At 41.5% G+C, this 25067-nt stretch overlaps 1 protein-coding gene across 4 annotated transcripts in view; it reads right to left on the minus strand.

Annotated features, from left to right (window-relative positions):
- Positions 1-25067, minus strand: part of RFX3 (regulatory factor X3) — a 250108-nt gene that overhangs the window by 103217 nt on the left and 121824 nt on the right. For 3 of the 4 annotated variants that reach the window (XM_073345241.1, XM_073345239.1, XM_073345242.1), the window contains exon 2: positions 10533-10657. In XM_073345241.1, the coding sequence (XP_073201342.1) occupies positions 10533-10649 (117 nt within the window). In that variant the 5' untranslated portion in view covers positions 10650-10657. Of the gene's footprint in view, positions 1-10532; positions 10658-25067 lie in introns of those variants that run through there. The other variant, XM_073345240.1, reaches the window with a different exon arrangement.

The following is a 25067-nucleotide window of genomic DNA, read 5'->3' on the forward strand; positions in this document are numbered from 1 at the left end:
CCTCCCTTCAGTCTACACAAAATGCTGCCACTAAACGCAACTTCCTTGCAAATCAAGTGAATCATGTAACTCCCTTTTTTTAATTCCTCCATTGGCTTCCCATATGATAGCATATCAAATTTAAACTTCCTGCTGTCACCTTCAAAACTCGACTCTATCTCTCAATGGTTATACTCCCTTGTCAAGGTTTGTATTGCCTATGTCCTGGGGGCTCTGTCGCAGCTCCCACCTATGTCTGGTTATTTGTCACATTTCACACAATCTCCTCTGTACCTTCTTTCACACAACCCCTATGTTTGGTATGACCTCCCTGGGTTAATTTGCAAAGCCCTGTTTGTATGTCCGATGGATTGAAATATGAAAATACACATTCTGGAGATCAAGAGCAGTGTACCAGTCTTTCAGGTGTGGGGTCGGAATGATTATTGCTAAATTCCATTCTGAACTTGCCTTTTGATGTAAATGGTCAGTGCCCTGAGATCGAGGATAGGCTAAAGTCCTTCCTTTTAGTTGGGGATAAGGAAATACTTCAAGTAAAATCTTTTCCTTTTCAGGTGGTGTGGTTCCTCCACTATTGCACTGAGAGCGAGAAGTGATTGTACTCCCTGTTCTAACCTGCTGTTGTGAAAGGGGCTCCTGAATAGGGATGGGGAAGAAGACAGAGGGTGGAACAGGGAGTGATATTGGACTGTATAACCCACTACACAAACTCTTGTTTCTTTGGTCTGTTTTTGTAATCCATAAGTGGTGGAAGTCAGACAGTCCATCCTCAACAGGAGGAGATAGGTTAGAAATATCCGAAGTAACGGGTAAACTGCTTCCAGGCATTGAGTCAATTTTGTTGCCTGGAAAATGAGGGAAGCAGAGGCAATAATATGTCTGTTGATGATGGTCTTCTTCCAGAGAATTTTTGCAGCTCCCTGAGAAGCTGTGTGAACCTGGACTGATGACACACAGGCTGCTTTTGGTACATCTGAAGTCCAAAGTGTTTGCATTTTGGGTTGATGTGTATACTCTCAACGAGCATTGCCCTAGAACAGGGGTCGGCAACATTTGACAAGTGGCGTGCCAAGTCTTCAGTAATTTAAGGTTTGACGTGCCAATAATACATTTTACATTTACAGGGGCCAGTGGATGGAACCCCAGACAGGCAGCGGGCGGAGTGGGGCCAGCGGCCTGGGGTCCCAGCCGCTGGCCCCGCTCAGCCCACTGCCTGTCTGGGGTTCTGATCATCCAGGCAGGCAGCGGGCTGAGTGGGGCCAGCGGACGGGACCCCAGCTGGCAGCAGAGTGCGGCCAAAAATCGGCATACCAACGCCTGCCCTAGGTGGTCATGGAATAAATTACAACCCTCAACGGGCAACTCCTCAGTAGTCATTTGTAATTCTCTAGGGATATCACAGAAGGAGAAGAACCAAGAGGATCTGTGCATTAGTATAGCTGTTCCCATTGATTTACATGCCGTATCAACTGCTTACAGAGCAGTTTTCAATTATGTTTTCACTTCCAGCTGCCCTTTAAGATGGACCTGAACTCCTCTTTAGAGTTAATAAATAAATTTTTGCATTGTATTACAGTTTATGAAATCATACTTGGCTAATACCTCTCAGTAATTAGAAATCCACATCTGCAGCCTAGAGATGGAATAACATTTTCTGCCAAAAAGGTCTAATCTTTTAGGTTCCTTATGCTTAGAGTAGATCCTAGCTGAGTCTGGCAAGATCTCATTTGCAGCTGTAGCTACAAGAGATCCCAGTACTGAGTAAGTATAAGGTTACACAGAGCCAGTGGATAGTACCCGGTAATGTCTGTCTGCACATTTCAAAGTGCAACCCAGTGAAGCTGGTATCTGCCACAATATTTTAGCAGAATGTAAAAGAGAGGTACATCCTAGTACCAAGTGTGCAAGATGTCCAATAATCTATGTGGCCTGTCCTGAACTTCAACCATCAGGATTCCGAATGTCAAGGCTACTCTCCTCATTAACTCCTGAAAAACCTTGTAATCATCAGGAGTAGATGTTTAAGTTTCGGGAACCACTGCTTCATCTCGGGATGAAGACACTGCGCAGGGATGGACAGTTCTGTCTCCTGCAAGTCTCATCCAGAGGAGAAACGTCCTGAGATGGTTCTGGCTGCTGTGGGGGATATAACTCCATTCTCAGTTGTTCAGGAGACAGAGATCTGAGTCTTGTACAGGTAGTTGAGACAGGTCTTCAATGCTGAGAATATCCCCAAGGCATCCAGAAATTCCAGGTATAATAGAATGTATAAGATGCTAAAGGCCAAGGAAGTGGGTACCAATGGCCAGGGTGCCTTTATGAGCTCCTTCCATAATAATAAATAAATAATAATAATGGGAGCCTCTCTTAGATGCTTTCCAGAAAGCCCAGACAACTAGGATCTTGTAGAATGCTCTCCACTGTCCCCCAAAGCTTATGAGGTAAATGAATACCTCCTCACTGAATGGCTGTGCTGTTCCCACTGGTGTAATGGGAATTTGTATGGGATATACTTTAGGTAGTACTAGATAGTACTAGACCTAGAACTAAAGGTGGTGCCCACGGGAATAGTTTTGTGGAAGCAAGAAGCAGAGAGTCTGGTACTGATGAAATGATAAGTTCTCTGGTAGCAAGATATGGTCTTGGTGCCAAAACAGTTTAAGATGGAAGCAATACAAAGGGAACAGGCATGATAGCAGGTGGGGCCACAATATATAATCTTGACAGCATTAGGATACACCAGTCATCAGTACCAGTGTTGCCAGTACCAGCGTAGTCAGTGCTGGAGGATTGGTCATAGGATCCCAAAATGGCCGATATGGCACTGAGTAAAATATGAGATAAGTCCAAGTCCAAATCAGCCCAAGCAGGAACATGATGGGTGCTCAAGCCCCCCCCCCCTTTTTTTTTTAAGTTTAGAAGCACTGTTTACATCAAAAAGCCTCAACGTTTTCTGAGGCCTAGATACCACACTTGGAGAGCGTGATCTGTGCCTCTTCTCCTTCCTATTACCTCTGTCTCCTGATAACTTTCTCAAGGCAGAAGACTTGATGGCTAGTTCAATGGTCTTAGAAGAGGCAGGAGCAGTCCTGGAAGACCATTCAACCTTTTCAGCCTCCAGAGTTGAAAGGCCAGAGTCCAAACGTGGACATATCGACTGCTCAAAGAAATTCCGTGAGGTGAGATTCTCTAGCTCTGAGGTATCCTTGAGAATGGTCTCCAAATGTCACACCAGTAAAGGAGAAACATTCTGTCTGGCCTTCATTCAGCAGCATGACTGCTTCTCAAGACAGGTGATGTTTGAATCACATGGATTTCTGGTCAGTCATGGTGCACAGACTGCTAGCAAGTACCTCCCATAAAGAAAAAAACAAAAATAAGGTCCTGAATGGAATTTTAAACAGACACTATCAAAAAACCTAAACCAAACCTCTTACCGCTAACTAAAAACTATCTATTTACACTAATATTACAAGACAATGGGTAGTATGCCAAAAGAAGTGATAAGCTCTGCCTCTTAACCATGGGCAGCAAGAAGCAACTGGAGTTGGTTGGTGCAGCCCCACCTTTTATGCCCGTAGCTGCAGGCACAAGGGCGGGCAGGGCACATGTGCCACTCCAACAGGTACCACTGACTAAAAAAGACTCTGGCAACAGTGCAATATGTATATGGACAATCACGCAAAGAAGAAAGGTTACTTACTTGTACAGTAACTAGTGTTTTGTCCCTGTGGGTACTCCATTTTAGATGTGTGCGTGTCCATATTGTGCTGGCTCTCAGGATACCCAAGGCTATGAGTCACCTTGTTACCCCCCTGCCTCCAGCATGAGGAAGACTTGCTTGTGTTTAACTGGGCATCAGTTCCCTGATATCACCAGACTGTTAGCTACCCAAGCTCTATCCTCTGAGCTATGTTAGCCCTGCCTTTGCCTGCTAGGTTAACAACAGGTGTACTCCAGTCATTAAGCCCTTTCAAAGCATTCCTCTGTAGTGTCCAGCCCCTTCTCCACAGGACACTCTAAAAAATTCCAGGTCTGCTGTCCCCAGGGGAAGAGTGTACACACCAACTTGTATGATTCAGTTTGTACTATCAGGTCCTTGTTTAATACCACTGCACTGAGAGAAAGTAAGTGATAATAATGGAAACAAAAGGGTTATATATAAAACAAAATCATAATATGCTTTCTTGACACTAAACTTAACAGGCTAACCTCCTGTCTAAAGAAGTTTATCTCACCCCTAATGTCTTCTTCAGCCTTTTCAAACAAGGCTGGCTGAGATCACATTTTCATGAATGTAAATGCATTCCCATTTACTTCCTAGGTACAGCATGACAGGGTGTCTTCTCTGTTCTACAAATATGGAATAGTAAACCTCTGAAATGTATCTCCAGGTAAGGTTCTCTTCCTCTGCCATGTGCTCTTCCTTGTTGACTTCAGAGCTCTCCATTGATTTCATATGTAAATGTGCCTCCATTGTGTTAGCTTACAATGCTAAATCTACATGCTGACAGAGAGGCAAATAAACATCTTTTGTCTGACAAGAAACCTATTTCTCAACTTCTGCTGCGATACAGAATCTAAGATCATATTTTCAGTATACATACTCATAATTCCTTATATAGTATCTGTACCTATATTTCAGAAGGATATTAATGACCAGTGTGACTCTGGCTTTCATTTAAGACCGCACATGACATTCTTTGATGAGCCAGAATGTACATACCAGAATCAGGATGTTCTTATAACCCCCTTGCCAGTTGACAGAGAGTTTGATGGATCACTACTCCTCCGATCACAGGTTTTTGTTAGCAGGGGAAGGAGGGTAAGTAATAGAGCATTCATAGTGACAAAACATCTTGAAGGCCCAGCTACTGTACAAGTAAGTAACCTCCCCTTCTCCTTCAAGTAAGTGTCCCTATGTGCGCTCCACTTCAGGTGACTCCCAAGCAGTACCCACATTAAGGGGGCAGGTGCTGAGGAATCCTGCCTAATATATATTGGAGTACAGTCATCCAAAAGGCTGCATCAGAGCTGAAAATATACACCATGGGGTACTGCTGGGAAAAGGTATGAACAGATGAGTAGGTGACAGATTTATAGATGTCTTTGATGGGGACATTCTTGCCAAAAGCAACTGAGGTGGACAGTGCTCTAGTGAAATGGGCTGTCACCCTAGAGGGAGGATGCACTCTTGAGAGTTTGCTACAGGCCAAAATGCATCCCAAAGCCCATTTTGATAGTCTTTGGATAGAAATAAGGTTCCACTAATTTTGTCTGTGAAAGATACAAAGAGCCTAGGAGAAACTCTGAAGGGTTTAGTTCTCTCTAGGTAGAATGCTAGTGCCCTCCTGGATTGTCTCTGGGCAGAAACAGTGGTTCTATTCATTAAGTCTGTGAAGGACACAAAAAGCATGTTCTTTCTAGGCAGAAAACTAGTGCCCTCTTAACATCCAGGATGTGTACACTGGTTTCTTTCCTACAGTTGTGCAGTTGAGAGTAGAAGATGAGTTACTGAATGTCCTGGTGAGTGTGGAAGTCCGAGGAGATCTTGGGGAGAAAAAGCAGATGAGGACTCAAGGACTTTTTGTAGAATAGATACCAGTTTGTTTAGATAATATTTGTCAGGCATAGATGGTTCTGAGCCCATCCTGAAGGCATCGGGAATGTAATCTGGTGTAAAGTGTCACGAATGTGCAGTCTGCCATGTGATCCAACAGCTGCACACAAGTTCTCACTGTTCGAGGACTTAACTGAAGCTGGGAGATGAGGTTGGACATTGTGACAAATCTGTCTGATAGTACGTGTGTTCTGGTGGTCTAGGAGTACAGGGTGGCCCCAATGAACTTGATACATTGGGTAGGTATCAAAGTGGACTTTTCTCTGTTGAATGTTAGCCCCAGTGTGTTGAAAAGAGGTAGAGCCTTTCCAACTGCTGATTGTACCTCGTTGTTCGAGGAGTCAGTAATCTAGTAGGCAAAGACGATCACTCCTAACTATTCAGCTGGACAGCCACTAATGACAGAGCCTTCATGAAGACTCTTGGGGCAGTAGAGAGCTTAAATAGAAGTATCTATTATTGATAATGTTTGTGACTGACTGTGAACCACAGGAAGCAATTGTGAGCTGGATGCATTGCTACATGAAAACACACATCCTGGAGGTTAAGGGCCACAAAGAAATCCCCTGGATCTAGAGGTGGTATAATTGCTGCTAAGGTCATCATCCGGAACCTCTGAGTCTGGATAAATATTTTCAATGTTCTGAGATCCAAGATCTGTCTCCATCCCACCTTCTTCTTGGGCACCAGAAAGTATTTGGAGTAGAGTCTTTTTCCCATGTTGGAAGACGGGATTTCACTTCTTATATTAGGAACCTTCATGAGATGGGTCCCTGAGGAGGGGCAGTGAGGGTGGGTGGAGAGGAGGCATAGCCTGATGTGACAACTTCTACCACCCACCAGTTCAAAGGGATTCATTCCCATGAGTGCATGAAATGGGAAAGATGGTCCCCATAAGGCAGGAAATGGGAAGTAGAAAGGTGGTGGAGTGCAAGATCCAGATAATGAAGTGACTTGTGGCTCTCAACCAATATATCAAAATGGTGGTTTGATGCAGGCTGGTAGCTGGGCAACCACAGAGGTGGAACCTAGATCTTTTCTTGGGTGGTTCTATGGCCCTTTATATATTTGAAACTGCCACAGATGAGAGAGGCTAATGAGGCCTTAGCAACTAGTTGTCCTTCAGTGATGAGTGCCTGGAACCGGTCTCTTTGTTATTGTGGAAGATATTCAATAAAATGAGTGAAATTTATTATAGTTTGTGTAATTATATTGAGCAATTACATCTTGGTAATTTGCTACCCTAAATTGTAATAAGGCTGAGGAATAATTTTTATGACTGAAAAGGTCCAGCCGCTTATACTCTTTATCATGTGGACCTGGAATCATGCTGTTTGTTTCATAAATAGTATCAACCACCGATCAGTTCAAGATAGTCAAATAGGTATTCTGTGCCACTGGAGTGAATATTTCTTGTCCTTTCTTTTCCAAGTGGGTGGGACAGAAGCAGGTATTTAACATACTGTTCTCGATGGCTCTAGCAAGGCATCATTTATTGACAAGGCCATCCTGCCCTAGGAGGTGGAATGAAGGATTTACATCATGCTATGCTGTGACTCCTGCACCTCTTCCAGAGGGATTTGCAGAGACTCAAATATTCTTTACATGAAGTCTTGGAAAAGTTTGAAGTCGTCTGCATAGGAATGTGGAGGAGGTATTACAGCTTCATCAAGTGAGGAAGAGGACTTATTAGTGGGTGGTGTTGCCTTTCTATCAGCCCACAGTTCTTGGTTTCTCCTGACAAGGGTAGAGATGAGGGGGGTCCTGAGGAACAAGTCCCTCTCACTCCTGGTGGTCATTCCTGAGAGAATGTGCTCTTATAATACTGGTCTCCATATGCAGCTCAGGAGCTGCAGAAGGGACACTGAGGCAGGGCATAGGGGAAGAGCAATGAACCCCAAAAGAGGTTATAGCAAGGAGGCTGTTGAGGAACTCGCATGTGTCTGGTTCCTGCTGGCCCTCTTTTCAAAACAGACTTCTGGGGAGGGGGTCTGAATGGGAAGATGATAGATTCCTGAATGGACATATCCAAGTCAGCAAAGGAGTCTTCGAAGGGGAGCTCATTTAGTTGGTACCAGAGGAGATCATGGGTCCACAAGGTTTCCTTCAGTACCCATCAGTAGGGGGAAAATAAGGCTCCTTGAATAGTAGGAGGTCACTTAGAAACAGGAATCTGCTCAGTACCAGGAAGGCAGGACATAGGAGAGCTGAGTCCATCACAGTTGAAGCCATTGGTACCAAAGATGGCACAGGGGCATGAATAGAATGCCTTGTGTATTTGTACCCTAGTCGAGTGGCAGGAAGCAGGGGAGCTGGTGCCAGTACTGATCTCTTTGAGGTGATGGAGCCCTTATGCATTACTGGTTCAGTGCCACATATTACCATTAGTACCAGGTGAAGCTGCACGCCAAGAGACTTTTCAGAGCAGGGAGCACTAAAGGTCTTCTTAGTCAGTGCAGGAAGCTCACTACAGGAGGGTCTTGGAGCCTCAACTATACCCATACCAGAATTCAATGTCTCCTTGCTAACAGATTTCTGAGGCAATTTATCCCTTTTCTTCAAGGCCTCTCTATCAGGAGGCTTAGGTCTCATCTTTTTTGAGGGCTCTGAGCTACTATCTGGAGATACCCCATGGTTCTTGCCCCCTAGAGTGGAGTGATGGAAATTGAAGGGGTGTGCTAGACTAGTCAAAGCTGCTGAACAGGCCCCAAGTTGGAGGAGGGTCTCATAGAATGCTCCATGAGCAGCAGCTTAAGTCTGTCCTCCTTCAGTATCCTGGATTTGCTTCCAGATCCAATGCAGATCTTGCACCTTGATGGGATATTTATCTCCCCCAGATATTGGAGACAGCTAGAATGAATGTTGTTGAGGGGTAAATACCTTCTAGGGGTCAGGCAGCATTTAAGACCAAGGGTTTGGGGCATAATCAGCAAGGAAAGAGAGACACCTCAAACAAAGGAAAAGGCTCTAAGTGAGGTGGGAGGCCTGACCTTGAAAAATGAGGGGACCCTCTGAAAAAAAAAATGCACAAAAAAGTGTGCAGGTAAGTTCAAAAGTAAAATAAATTTAATAAAAAATGTCATAAAAATTAAGGAATTAGGCAAGGACAGCTGGCTAAGACAAGAGCATGGACACTCCAGGGTTCCCTTTCAGGAAGTGGGCAGCTGAGAAAGAACTGGAGTAGCAGTGGGTCTGACCTGCCCTCAGATCAGAGCAGGAGGGTGTACAGAGCACAGCTAGCACAGACCATGTAGATACCACTACCAAAAATCTCTCATCCAAGGTGCACATGCACACCTAAAGTGAAGCACCCATAGGAATAATTACAAAAAGAAGAACTAAGGCTGATAGTGGCCTTACGTATTGCTACATGGCTGCAAAAAATAGACCAATGTGATTTTCAGATGCCTGCATACACTAAGGCATCGCACCAGAGCAGGCAGATAAGAGTCCACTGCAACCACATCTAGATTATTGTGTTCTGTTCTGGATACCACATTAATAGAAAAAAAATTGGAATAAGTATAAGAAAGCTACACAATTGATCTACACAACTGATGGTAGAGCTAGAGGGATTATTTTATGAAGAAAAATTAAAAGAACCAAATACATACTATAGATTGGCTAAGCAATAACTACGAGGAGGAAGGAGACAGAAAAACATAACTATCCACAAATAATGAAAGATCTAAACACTAAGATCCCAACTCAGCAAAACCACTTTGAGACGTTCTTAACTTTAAAGCACATGCTTAAGACCATCCCTATTTAACAAAGCATGTAAGTACACACTGACATCCTACCAACTTCAATAGGACTTCAGTATGTGCTTAAGTGCTTTGCTGAATAGAGATGATTTTAAGCATATGCCTAAAGTTAATTATGTGCCTAAGTAGTTTTGCTGAATTAATACCCTAGAACGGAACAGAATTATTCCATGTTATACATAGAAATATAAGCAGAAGTAATAGCATGAAATTAGAAGAGAGAAAGTTTGGTCTTACTATCAAGAAAAATTGATCGACAATGAAAAGTAAGAGGCAAGTCAACAATGTCACCTGGGATTTTAAAACTAAATTTGACAAAATACTAGAAACTGTTTACTCCTGGGAACAAGACTGCATTGGCAAGAAATCAGACTGCATGATCTAAAAGGTCCTTTCCATTTCTAATGTCTATGATTCTACAATTATTTAAAGCCAGTTCTCAGTGCAAGATAACATCACTGTCATCCACAATCCCCAAAACGCTCATGATTAAATACTGATTTATTTACATGTATGAGAAAAAAAACCCTTGAACACTATTTTAAATATAAGGCACAACTCTTGCACCCAATTACCTATTCCCCCAAATCAGTTCAATTTACACTGTAGATCTTGCACAGATTCAGCTGCTGAAATGAATTCTAGGGTGGGGCTTTCAAGTCAAGGGTGTCATCAGTGTTTAGCATACAACTTTAGAGGTGCAATGTAATACTCGTTTTGCATTTATTTTAGACTGATTCAAGGGGGCAAAACAAAAAGGGAAAAGAATCTGGCCATTAATATTAGGAATATTTTCCTTATTAACCTTTCAAATAAATTAATTTGAATATTTAATTGTTTTACATTAATGTTAAATTATGATGTTACATTACTATATTATCTATTATTACTACCACATATTTATATATATATGGTGGTTATACACCTCTGATAAATGTCTTGATGATCTTATTCAAGGAATAAATCCTAGAAGCAGTGTGTCTTTTTATGTAGCTCTTTTGGTTTTAGCAAAATAAAATGGATAAAAACAGAAAGAAGAGTTCATTTAGCAGACCTATACAAAATCAGTCCTTCATTATATTTGAGGAAAGGCACAACTGTGACTTGACTTTTCATGTTTTTTTCCTAGACTAACAGCCACCTACCTGCTGCTGTACCGGTACTTGCTGTACTACCTGTGTGGGCACTGCTGCCTGGCCAGCCACAGATGTCTGTAAAGTCACTGTTGAACCTGTGTCCGACACAGTCTCTGATGTCTGCATCGTGGTCTCTGAATAAAATTAAAATGTAAAATCCAGTTTACCACATGAACTTTTTTGCTTGTTGTCACTTATCTTTATGTAAATCTTAAAAGAGTAACATTTGCCCAAATTCTAATCTGGGGATTAGCTAAAAGATTTTCCCCCCCTACCATCACATGGCTATGTGCACATTTCTTCCCCCAGCCCCTCGGCTGCTATATCCTAAAATATAAGAAAATATGTATGTAGCATTATACAGGTTATTGCTCTATTTACTTATGGCTGCTGCACAGAAAGAAAACGGAGAACAGAATACTTCAAGCTTTAGATGCTAACAATAAGTAATTTTTCCTAGTTTACCTACCAGCCTGCTTTATAACATAGAATATCATAGAATATCAGGGTTGGAAGGGACCCCTGAAGGTCATCTAGTCCAACCCCCTAACCCCCATAACAGTGTATGCTAGTTCAGTAGCAAGGTGCTTTTGAACCTATTTATTGCTGTGAAGTAAAGAACTTTTAGAGAAATTAACCTGATTCTTCTCCACTTGTCATGGGATAAATTAGCTTCAACTCCATGAAAGTCCTTGGAAGTTACGTCACGGTAAAACTCATTTGAGAGGACAATCAAACCCTACATCTTTGCATCGTAGTTAAATCTGGACACTTGAAGCTATCTATACAACGAACAATATAATTAGTCTTAGAAACTGCACTTATAAGTATTTCACTTTTATTGAGCCAGCACTAAACACGCCTTCTTATAAAGTCTCCAATAACCACTGTATTGAACTGAATACTTCAAAACACAATTCATACTGACTGTCCTTAATTCTAGAGAACTATAAGTCATTTCTACAAAAGGCATTTTTAAATTATGGTGTATCCCATATACTCAGTTTTCAGAAAGTACTGACACAGAATGAGCAAAGTATATTGAAAAAGTTCAATGAGTAAAATATGTAATACCAGAAATACTTTTTTCTTTACTTTTTTCTTTCTGAAGAGTCACCATGTGGAAGGCATTTTTTCTCCATAAGAATGCAGGCTCAAACATTCATATATGTAAATATTTAGGGGCATCTTCTGCTCTCACTTAAGCCCCAAATATCTCTATTATTTAATAAACTTAATGAACAGAGATGTATCTGACTTATTTGTAGTCTACAATTGAGGCAGGAAATCAATTATGAAAGAACAAATCTGGAGACTTAGAAATGAGTCTGTCCTTAGTCTGTAGCTGATTCAGGTAATTTCTTAAAGCCAGCTATTTCTTGCTTCAGATACTTTACAGTATAAACAGTCTATAGGCAAATGCAAAATGATACATCTAGGAACAAGAAATGCAGGACATACCTCCCAAATGGAGGTCTCTATCCAGGAAAGTATTGACTCCAATAAAGAATTTATGGGTCAGAGTGGACAAGCAACTCAACATGAGCAGTACTGTAGAAAAAAGAGTGCAGTACTGTAGAAAAAAGAGCTAATGTGATCCTTGGATGTGTAAACAGGGTAGCAGTAGGAAGTGATTTTACTTCTGCAGACAGCATCAGTGAGACCAATACTGAAATACTGCATACAGTTCTAGTGTCCACATTTTAAAAAGGATTTTGAAAAATATGAGAGATTGCAGAAAAAAGCTACAGAAATGATTCAGGGGCTGAAGGAATTGCTTTACAGCGCGAGACTTAAGAGCTCAATCTGTTTAGCTGATCAGAAAGAAGACTGAGAGATGACTTCATTAGAGCATATAGGTACCTTCACGGGGAGAAAATACCAGATACTAAAGGGCTCTTTAATCTAGTGGATAAAGCCATAACAAGAACCAACGGCTAAAAGCCGAAGCTAGAAAAATTCAGATTAAAAATAAGGCACTTTTTAAAAAAAATTTTTTTTAATAGTGAGTGGGATTAACCACTGGAACAAACTACCAAGGGAAGTGGTGGATTCTCCATGTCTTGACATCTTCAAATCCAGACAGGATGTCTCTCTGGAAGACATGCTTGAGTCAGAACACAAGTTACTGGGCTCAATATAGGATAACTGGGTGAAATTTAATGACCTGTGATATACCAAAGGTCAGACTAAAACATCTAACAGTCTCCGCTGGCCACAAACTCTAGAAATCTGTAACTAAAGTTCTCTGACTGAGAAAAAGAATACTAGTATCATCATCTATTAATAAAATACTTCCTTCATAAATCCAGACTATAGGATCTTCACATATGACTTTAAGCACTGGAACCACTTCAAGCAGTATCATTTAACGGCACACACACACTGACCTGCCATGGCCAAATGTTCTAGAGAAGGTTGCAATGGGCCTGTTTCCTCTGTTTTCCTCTGCCTGCACAAAATCATATGAACATGATGAAGTGGGGAACAAGAGAAGGCAGAAGCAGTACAATTGGAAAAGTCTACAATCTTCTCAATTATCTTCCTCCAAAACTGGGATTACTCATGTAAGTATTGCTCAGTCTGAAGAAGGGCTGAAGAATCTGGACATTAGTTGGGTATTGCTACTGCTTACTAATTGCCTACATTGGGTGCTGAAGAGACAACTTTGTGAAGGAGAAAGGAAGGTTACGTAAGTGACTCATTAGATTAAGTGAGCACCACTCAACATGGCTAAGGGCCCAGTGTAGAGACAGACTGCCCTCCTGAAGCAAGGATCTAGCACTTCTCTCAAGACTTAATGTGGGCTCGGGTGGCTCCGCCCCATTGCACTCATGAGAGATGTTAGGATTGGAGGGAGGAGTTTAAGAAGGAGATACTCATGTCAATTGATGGCAGACCAGGGAGCAGAGCTGACCTTCAGTCCTCAGCTCCTGGAAAGAGGGCAAACTGCAAGCAAGAACTTCTCAGAGGACTGCTGCCCAACAGCCCTTGCCTGAAGAGAAGGAGGGCCAGAGGCTGACTCTCCTAGAGAGAGAACTATTCACCTCTACTACATGTGAACTCAGTTTAGGGCCACAGACAGATGAGTGCCCTTTGAAAGAAGAGAGCCTTAACCCAATTAAGGATAATTCATTTGTGTTAATTCCTCTTATTTCTCTTCATTAACTGCCCTTTAACATGACCTGGCCAGAGGGCCACGACACAGGAAGAGGGAGACCACCACGGCCCCAGAGCGACCATCAGCAGGAGGTACCGGATAGGAGAAGAGAGCTACTAAGCAACACCTGACCACAAAGAGGCACTAATAGTGAGCCAGCCCCTTCATACCTACTGAGATCATATGGCTAGCCTTTTATCTCATTTACTTTATTACACAAGGCGAAAGAGAAACAGCATACAGGAAACCTTTATCCCAACATGACAGAAATGCATTTGATACAGATCCCAATCCCTTCTTGCTTTTCTACAAAACGTCCATCACTTCAAATTTTCTGGGAAGAATGACTGTCTTCAAGTGACAGAAATCTTGTCATGTGACATTCAACTCTTAAAATAGTGGGATTTTTACAGATTTACAATTTTGTATCGCTCACTGAGCAGACAAAGTTCTCAACTGCAAAAATCTGGTAAAAACACTAATACCAAACATAAGAAGTTTTAAGAAATATTATTTAAAAAATGACAAAAAGCATCAAAGACAACGGGAAGACTATTTCTTTAACCCAGTGTTGCTGGCAGAGAGGAACTGAGGACAGAAGAATGTAGAACATTCATAACTGCAAGCTAATGTGTGTACACCACCTAACAATAACCTTATTTCTTTGTTCTCTAGCCAGGAATCACCTCTTTCCCGGCTGGTACAGAGGAATGAGATTATACTTTATATCATTTTCTTCTCCCAAACCAGTTTGGGGCACTTACTTTTCCACCCCACCTCATAAGGACTACATAATGGATTATTTTCCACATGTCTGAATCAAGCAAATTATCTCATTAAATAGCACACATACAGCTGCTTGGAAGATGAAACCGAAACCTTGGAATCTGAAATTTAGAGTGGAATTTAGGTAGGCAGATGTAATGGGAATTTGGAGAGACCATACAAATTAACTCTACTATTGATACAAAAAGTTATGCGCAATCATTAATATCCATAAGTGGTCATGTCCTTTATTTTACAGTTTGTCTGAAAGCCAATAATTCTACTAGCAAAATGGTCCTTAAAATTATGTTGGGCATTTGTTCCTTAATTACTCAGCAAAGGGTGCCACCTACTGAATTACCTGCTCTACTACCTAAAGCACCTAGATTTTTCTGAACCAGAACAGCGAGATCAGACAAAATAACTATTTGAAGTGAGGCTTTAAGCCAATATAATAAATAATAATAAACAAATAAAAGCTACAGCATCAGGAGGATACAGGATGGGTAGAAGAGGATTAAAAGGGAAAACAGGAATGGAAAGAACTTGCAGCCAGAGGGAACAGGGGATAGACTGGAGAATAGCACTGTCACCAGGAAAAGGCAGGTCTATGTGATCGGGAACTCTTTATTGAGAAGAATAGACAGGCTTGTAACCAGAGCTGATCCAGAGAATAGAAGGGTGTGCTGTTTTCCAGGTGCTAAGATATGGGATGTAGACCTGAGGTTGAAAAGGATCCTAAAGGGAGCAGGAAAGAATCCCCTAATTATCCTTCATGTGGGAACAAATGATACGGCTAGATTCTCGCTGGAAAGTATTAAGGGAGACTATGCTAGGCTGGGGAAGACGCTTAAGGAAATCGAGGCTCAGGTGATCTTTAGTGGGATTCTGCCTGTTCCTAGAGAAGGGCAACAAAGGTGTGACAAGATTATGACTATCAACAGATAGCTCAGGCAGTGGTGCTATAAGGAGGGCTTTGGGATGTATGGCCACAGGGAGGCATTCATAGACAGATGACAATTCTCTCGGGATGGACTTCATCTGAGTAGGGAAGGAAATAGACTTCTAGGATGGAGGAAGGCACAACTGATTAAGAGAGCTTTAAACTAGGAATTTGGGGGAGATGGTTGGGAGATGTCCAGGTAATCTCCACGCCGGATTTTAGCATTGTGAGGGAAGAAAACCAAGTAAGAAAGGATACAGCCGTGGGTAGGAGAATGTATATAAGGAGGAAGGGCAGTGTGGATACCACTCTAGTAGGTTATACTGGCTGTAGAATGACCGTGCCTAATAGGGTACAGAATGTGAGCGAGGCCAAAGAGCAAAAATTAAGAGGTTTGTACACTAATGCGAGGAGCCTAGGTAACAAAATGGAGGAACTAGAGCTACTGGTGCAGGAAGTGAAACCAGATATTATAGGGATAACAGAAACATGGTGACATAGTCGTCATGACTAGACTACAGGTTTTGAAGGGTATGTGCTGTTTAGGAAAGACAGAAATAAAGGTAAAGGTGGTGGAGTAACATTGTATATCAATGATGAGGTAGAATGTAAAGAAATAAGAAGCGATGGAATGGAGACGTCAGAGTCCGTCTGGGTAAAAATTACACTGGGGAAGAAAACTACTAGAGCCTCCCCTAGGATAGTGCTTGGGGTGTGCTATAGACTGCCTGGATCTAATCTGGATATGGACAGAGCCCTCTTTAATGTTTTTAATGAAGTAAATACTAATGGAAACTGCGTGATCATGGGATACTTTAACTTCCCAGAGATAGACTGGAGGACGAGTGCTAGTAATAACAATAGGGCTCAGATTTTCCTAGATGCGATAGCTGATGGATTCCTTCATCAAGTAGTTGCTGAAGCGACTAGAGGGGATGCCATTTTAGATTTGGTTTTGGTGAGTAGTGAGGACCCCACAGAAGAAATGGTTGCAGTGGACAATCTTGGTTCAAGTGATCATGAGCTAATTCAGTTCAAACTGAATGGAAGGATTATCAAAAATAAATCTGCAACTAGGGTTTTTGATTTCAAAAGGGCTGACTTTCAAAAATTAAGGAAATTAGTTAGGGAAGTGGATTGGACTGAAGAACTTATGGATCTAAAGGCAGAGGAGGCCTGGTTTACTTTAAATCAAAGCTACAGAAGCTATCAGAAACCTGCATCCCAAGAAAGGGGAAAAAATTCATAGGCAGGAGTTGTAAACCAAGTTGGATAAACAAGCATCTCAGAGAGGTGATTAAGAAAAAGCAGAAAGCATACAGGGAGTGGAAGATGGGAGGGATCAGCAAAGAAAGCTACCTTATTGAGGTCAGAACATGTAGGGATAAAGTGAGAAAGGCTAAAAGTCAAGTAGAGTTGGACCTTGAAAAGCGAATTAAAACCAATAGTAAAAGGTCCTATAGCCATATAAATAAGAAGAAAACAAAGAAAGAAGAAGTGGGACCGTTGAACACTGAGGATGGAGTGGAGGTTAAGGATAATCTAGGCATGGCCCAATTTATCTTCATAAATGATCTGGAGGATGGTGTAGATTGCACTCTCAGCAAATTTGCGGATGATACTAAACTGGGAGGAGTGGTAGATACGCTGGAGGGGAGGGATAGGATACAGAAGGACCTAGACAAATTGGAGGATTGGGCCAAAAGAAATCTGATGAGGTTCAATAAGGATAAGTGCAGGGTCCTGCACTTAGGACGGAAGAATCCAATGCACCGCTACAGACTAGGGGCCGAATGGCTAGGCAGCAGTTCTGCGGAAAAGGACCTAGGGGTGACAGTGGATGAGAAGCTGGATATGAGTCAGCAGTGTGCCCTTGTTGCCAAGAAGGCCAATGGCATTTTGGGATGTATAAGTAGGGGCATAGCGAGCAGATCGAGGGACGTGATCGTTCCCCTCTATTCGACATTGGTGAGGCCTCATCTGGAGTACTATGTCCAGTTTTGGGCCCCACACTACAAGAAGGATGTGGATAAATTGGAGAGAGTCCAGCGAAGGGCAACAAAAATGATTAGGGGTCTAGAACACATGACTTATGAGGAGAGGCTGAGGGAGCTGGGATTGTTTAGTCTGCAGAAGAGAAGAATGAGGGGGGATTTGATAGCTGCTTTCAACTACCTGAAAGGGGGTTCCAAGGAGGATGGCTCTAGACTGTTCTCAATGGTAGCAGATGACAGAACGAAGAGTAATGGTCTCAAGTTGCAGTGGGGAAGGTTTAGATTGGATATTAGGAAAAACTTTTTCACTATGAGGGCGGTGAAACACTGGAATGCGTTACCTAGAGAGGTGGTAGAATCTCCTTCCTTAGAGGTTTTTAAGGTCAGGCTTGACAAAGCCCTGGCTGGGATGATTTAACTGGGAATTGGTCCTGCTTCGAGCAGGGGGTTGGACTAGATGACCTTCTGGGGTCCCTTCCAACCCTGATATTCTATGATTCTATGATTCTAAACAAATACTTTGCCTCAGTCTTTAATAAGGCTAAAGAGGATCTTAGGGATAATGGTAGCATGACAAATGGCAACGAGGATATGGAGGTAGATATTACCATATCTGAGGCAGAAGCAAAACTTGAACAGCTTAATGGGACTAAATCGGGGGGCCCAAATAATCTTCATCCAAGAATGTTAAAAGAATTGGCACATGAAATTGCAAGCCCATTAGCAAGAATTTTTAATGAATCTGTATACTCAGGGGTTATACCGTATGACTGGAGAATTGCTAACATAGTTCCTATTTTTAAGAAGGGGGAAAAAAGTGATCCAGGTAACTACAGGCCTGTTAGTTGACATCTGTAGTATGCAACGTCTTGGAAAAAATTTTGAAGGAGAAAGAACTTAAGGACATTGAGGTCAATGGTAAATGGGAAAAATACAACATGGTTTTACAAAAGGTGGATTGTTCCAAACCAACCTGATCTCCTTCTTTGAGAAAGTAACAGATTTTTTAGACAAAGGAAACGCAGTGGATCTAATTTACCTAGATTTCAGTAAGGCGTTTGATACCGTGCCACAGGGGGAATTATTAGTTACATTGGAAAAGATGGGGATCAATATGAAAATTGAAAGGTGGATAAGGAATTGGTTAAAAGGGAGACTACAGCAGGTCCTACTGAAAGGTGAACTGTCAGGATGGAGGGAGGTTACCAGTGGAGTTCCTCAGGGATCAGTTTTGGGACCAATCTTATTTAATCTTTTTATTACTGACCTCAGCACAAAAAGTGGGTGTGCGCTAATAAAGTTTGCGGATGATACAAAGCTGGGAGGTATTGCCAATTTAGAGAAGGACCAGGAAATCATACAGGAAGATTTGGATGACCTTGTAAACTGGAGTAATAATAATAAGATGAAATTTAATAGTGAGAAGTGTAAGGTTATGCATTTAGGGATTAATAACAAGAATTTTAGTTATAACCTAGGGACGCATCAATTAGAAGTAATAGAGGAGGAGAAGGACCTTGTAGTATTGGTTGATCACAGGATGACTATGAGCCGCCAACGTGATATGGCCGTGAAAAAAGCTAATGCAGTCTTGTGATGCATCAGGCGAGGTATTTCCAGTAGAGATAAGGAGGTTTTAGTACCGTTATACAAGGCACTGGTGAGACCTCACCTGGAATACTGTGTGCAGTTCTGGTCTCCTATGTTTAAGAAGGATGAATTCAAACTGGAACAGGTACAGAGAAGGGCTACTAGGATGATCCAAAAAATGGAAAACCTGTTTTATGAAAGGAGATTCAAGGAGCTTGGCTTGTTTCGCCTAACTAAAAGAAGGTTGAGGGGAGATATGATTGCTCTCTATAAATATATCAGAGGAATAAATACCGGAGAGGGAGAGGAATTATTTCAGCTCAGTACCAATGTGGACACAAGAACAAACGGATATAAACTGGTCATTGGGAAGTTTAGACTTGAAATTAGACAAAGGTTTCAAACCATCAGAGGAGTGAAGTTTTGGAATAGCCTTCCAAGGGAAGCAGTGATGGCAAAAGACCTATCTGGCTTTAAGATTAAACTTGATAAGTTTATCGAGGAGATGGTATGATGGGGTATCATGATTTTGGTAATTAATTGATCTTTAAATATTCCTGGTAAACAGACCCAATGGCTTGTGATGGGATGTTAGATGGGGTGGGATCTGAGTTACTACAGAAAATTTTTTCCTGGGTATCTGGCTGGTGAATCTTGCCCATATGCTCAGGGTTTAGCTGATCATCATATTTGGGGTCGGGAAGGAATTTTCCTCCAGGGCAGATAGGAAGAGGCCCTGGAGGTTTTTCGCCTTCCTTTGTAGCACGGGGCACTTGCTGGAGGATTCTCTGCTCCTTGAAGTCTTTAAACCACGATTTGAGGACTTCAATAGCTCAGACATAGATGAGAGGTTTTTTGCAGGAGTGGGTGGGTGAGATTCTGTGGCCTGCATTGTGCAGGAGGTCAGACTAGATGATCATAATGGTCCCTTCTGACCTTAGTATCTATGAATCTATGAATCAACAATCAGAGCATCAGCATGAGAAAGGCACTGGCAGATGATAATGTTTTAACTTTAATCTTCGCATCATGTAGTCATGCTGTGAGCAGGGTTAGATGAAGAAGTTATTCACCTTGTGCAGTAACAATGGTTCTTCAAGATGTGTGTCTCTGTGGCTGCTCCACTTTAGGTTAGCTATATTTCTTTATTTTAAAAAAATTGTTTTGGTAAGATAGAGATATTTTTCTTTAATTGCCAGATTTTTCCCTTTCACCATTGGGGAAACTTTTATCAGACACAATCCCTGACTCACCTGGATTTAAAAAATGTGACTCGTGCCATGAGGTGATGGCAGACCGTCTCAGACGGTCATTCATTGTGTGTCCGTTGCTGGTGGAGACCCATATCTCCCCAAAATGCTCACATTGCAGTAACCTGAAAGTCAGGGCAAGGCATGACAAAGATCACGGTGGACCCAGCCAGGGTTGCCCATACCATTGCTGTACCTCACAAGGATGGTAAGATTTGGTCTCAGCTGCTTCACATGTTGGTATTCGTCCCATCGGAGAAGAGTGCTGGGAGGAGAAACAGTTCCCATGTACTTCCTCCTCTTCATCACTGGAGAAGGGATGTGGAGCCAGAGAAGTGGGCAATTGTTCGGTTAGTTGGCCCAGAGATCCCCTCGGTACCGAGCAAGGGTGATTGTGGCACTGAGGAGATCGCTATATCCTTGTGTTGTAGAAACTGCTGTGGAGCAGTATGTTTCTGTGGCAGCGGTGCTGCTGATGTGGATATAGTCGGTGCCTTTCTCGAGATGGTTGGTGCCGATGACTGAATCCGTGCCAGTGGGGGCGGTATTCCTTGTTGAGTCGATCTCGGTGCTGATTCCCACACTGGGGTGGTCGGTGCCATGGAGGAGGAACATCTCAACTACGTTCCAGAATGGCGGGGCTTGGCAGAGGTCCACTGAAGGACGGTGCCGGAGGTGCCTGGAGCCGCCTGGAGCCTCAAAGGTGCTCACTCTACTTGAACTCGGCACCGAAGAAGGTGACCTTGCTGGGGAGCTCTTTTTCTTTGAGTGTCCCTATTGGGAGAGGTCGCGGCTTGCTTCCTGGACGATTGGGAAGGCTGAGCACTCCCATTAGCAAAGGTTTGTTTGGGGAACCATCTGCTGATGTAGATTTTGTTCCTGGAGGAGTAGGCTGAAGGGACTTCTCCATCTAAATGATTTGAGGCAGAGATCTCTGTCACGCCTTGCCCTGGCTTTCAGATTACTGCAACATGAACATTTTGGGGGGATATGGGTCTCCCCCAAACAACGGACACACAATGAATGACCGTCTGAGATGGGCATTGCCTCATGGCAAGAGTCACATTTTTTAAATCTGGGTGAGCTAAGCATTGTGTCTGATAAAGATTTCCCCAACGGGGAAAAGAGGAACAAAATTTTTTTTATAAAGAAATCTAGCTAGCCTAAAGTGGAGCATCCACAGGGACCTCACTCAAAGAAGATACAGGGATTAACTCACCTGCAGCAGCCTGGAGCCCTATTTACACATGTGCTCCACCATTGCTCCCACCAGTGGCTACCAATGGTAGCAACAGTAAGAAAAATGCCTAATGCAGATGCCCTCATGGGGAAGGGCCTTAAGTCTGAAAATTTAAGAATCTAGTAAATGAAAAGAACAAAGACAAAAATAATCCCTCTAGATTTAAGGATGTAACTTGCTGTCTCTCTCTCTCCAGTGGAACTACAATACATTCTAACTAGTATTTTGCCAGAGGCACTTGAATTGATTAGTTCTGTAGGTTGATTTAACAGTAGATCAATTAGAATGCTAAAGCATGTTTGGGGAATATAAATGCGGTTGCCAATTTTCGCTGAACAGATAATTTAAAGGTAACACCTTAATTCCTACCTATTCAGAAGTATTTTGGTTTGTCTCCTCTATTTCTACACTGTCCACGCTCACCCCATGAGGACAATTCTTTAACATGATTTGCTAACACATCACAGGATTTTCCTTAAACGTGAAATATGCTCTGCTTTACATCCAACATGTATAGTGTCCCTGTTCAGTGGCAGTTGTTGCTAATGCCATGTCCTGGAGCAGTTTAGTTAGTAAAATTATTTTACAGGGCTTCTTCAAGTGATGTTTATCAGTTACACTAATTCATTCTGATAAACTAAATAAACCTCTGCAGTTTTTCAGGGATGCTCCACATACGTAAATGAGCTGTATATTGTTGAAGGAGAGAGATGCCCAATTTCAGTCTAGTCATATTTGCCTAATGGGACTGTCAGGTGTATCACAAGCAACAGATGCTTGTTTGACAAAGGATCTTTCTATTCTGGCTAATTAAGCAGTAGGACACACCCGCCTGTTAACAGTTCTGCTTTGTACCAGCAGTATTGGCTGAATCATGAGAATCTACAGTTAAATAGGCCACATTTTGAAAGAAGGCTAATTAACCCCTAGGAGAAGGAAAAGAATATTGCACAAACCCAGCTGCTGCACGTGACAAGATTAGCATATCTTCAGCCTAATAGGCAAAACCCAGGCAAAGTAACTGTGTTAAGAATACATGTTTTACTGCAAATTATGTGTACTCTAATGTTGTTTGTTAAGCTTCCTAAAGATTATTTAATACACTCAGTTTCACAGCAGGGATCCTTCTGTTTTCAACACTTTACATACCAGACTGAATGGTTTAAGAGCCTGACCTTATTATCTACTGTCTATCAAATAGTATTGAATAAATGTGTCAGCTTAATAGTAACTATTTATTTTTTTATTGGGCTCCTTCATCCTGAACTAATTTACTTTTCTAAATACTAGTTTGTAAAGTTTTGTTCCACTACATATATGTTATTGTCTACACCAAATAACGTACCAGGTTTTAATTCAACGCTGAAACTAAAAGCCTGTACATTTTACTTTCAAGTGCAGCAGGAAATTTCTTTTTTCTCCTTTAGAAGGGTAAATAAAACATCTTAGAAGCCAAAGTAAACTAAATCTTCTAATCACACGCAATGATGACTGGCTTTTAATGGTCAGAATGAAAACATAATCTTTGACCTTACCTACTCATAGTAGTGAATGACCAACACACTCATTAAGAATTTCAGGCAACATAATGACTTATACAACAAAGTAAAATTCTTAGAACATCTAAGTATCAACAAATAAATTAATACACTGTGCTTAGTTCTTGAACCATACTACAAATGTGAACAGATCTTAATAAATACTATGGATTCTTTTTTATCTTTTGTATAAATTTAAATAAATAAATCAAATAAATAATTATTTCAAATAAGAGTTCTTACGATCATCATTAACGTTTGGTGGGCTGCATACACCTATTTCTATGATCTAGGAATTATTGTGGGGAAGTCCATGGCTTATGTTATGCAGGAAGTTGAGTAGAAGATCACAATGATCCCTTCTGCCCATGGAATCTGTTAATCTATTTCTAAGGTAGAAGACAACTTCGATGCACTATTCTGAGTGGGTAAAGAAGAAAGTTTTAAACATTTTTTTTTTAATTTTAAGGAAACTAATTTGGAGAAAATTAGTCCTGGATTGTCTGTCCCCTCTGACTCACTTAGGGATAACAAAATAGACAGGAGTAGGCAGCTGGATATTTCTAAGATATGGATTGATCTGACATATTTTATTTAGTAAAATAGCTTGTTCACCATCTCGAGAGTTCTAGGGAGGAGAGAAGGAATAGCTGTGAAATTACAGAAAGTCTGTAAACTTGATTCTGTAGCTCCATATATCACCACTAATGCACACCTAACTACGGTACCTGGACCCAAGAGGAAGAAGCATAGACAGCTACAAATTAGCATGGACCCTTTCTGGTAATTCCCAATGGAAGAGTCACAAAAGGCACACTGACTGGAAATTTTGTTTACTGGTTTACTTCTAATTTCCCATACGTGTATTCACTAGTCATCATAATAGGGTTCCCCATCTCCAGTTAAGCACAGATCTTTTGGCCGAAAGGATGTGGCATAGACCTCTTGCTGTGACCTACCAAAAGGTGCTTCCAAACCTGTAGCAACATACTAATAAAACCTGTTAGAGCATCAAAATTATATTTAATCCTGCTAGGTATTACAAATATGTCGTCTTAGGAAAACTAATTCTAAAAAACAATTCTTTAACATTCGCTCATAAGGTCTCCCAAGGCAGGATCAGATTCATAAGTAGGAAAGTTAGAAGAAAGGAAATAAACATTTCAGTCAACTATTACATTTTTCTATTCTCAGATATTACTTTGTTCACTAGAGGTTTTGGCGACACAAGAGTGGGTTGGGGGGGGGGGGGGGACCTGGATTTGTGCTGGAAATGGCCCAACTTGATTATCATGCACATTGTAAGGAGAGTGATCACTTTAGATAAGCTATTACCAGCAGGAGAGTGGGGTGGGGGGAGGTATTTTTTCATGCTTTGTGTGTATAAAAAGATCTTCTACACTTTCCACAGTATGCATCCGATGAAGTGAGCTGTAGCTCATGAAAGCTTATGCTCAAATAAATTGGTTAGTCTCTAAGGTGCCACAAGTATTACTTTTCTTTTTGCGAATACAGACTAACACGGCTGTTACCCTGAAACTTGGCATTGTAGACACACTGATATTCTCTGCTGATTTAGGAACCTTTTTACACCTGTGTTTCTAAGTATCAAGAATCCTAGTATTGGTGCTAGAATGTTTATTATTGCAGCAACATGCACCTTCATTGAGGTTTATTTTAATGATAATCACCTAGCTTTGCAAGTAGTCCAGGATGATAAGGATTTGGGCTGGCTAGGGCCTAAAATTCCTTTCCTCAAGTCAATATTTCCCATACTTTGGAATATGCAAAATTCATAGCTTTTTGTCCTAAATCAAGCTTTATGAAAATAATTTGTGAGAAGTAATTCTCTTATAAGCATCTGACACACTGCTTTGAGGCTAGAAATTTTAGGATCCTGAATCTGAGTGAAGTGTGCATCCTTGAATAAATACATTGTCCTCAGAGTTAGTCATTAATCAACCATTGATACTATGTCCAGTAGGTCTGGGAACAAGTCTCTTGGGCCAATAAAGTACTATTTATTAAGTGCACTACAACTGTGTTTTTATTTTTCTGATGGTT

This window comes from Lepidochelys kempii, chromosome 5 (genome assembly GCF_965140285.1).
Source record: "Lepidochelys kempii isolate rLepKem1 chromosome 5, rLepKem1.hap1, whole genome shotgun sequence".
Lineage (NCBI taxonomy): Eukaryota > Metazoa > Chordata > Testudines > Cheloniidae > Lepidochelys > Lepidochelys kempii.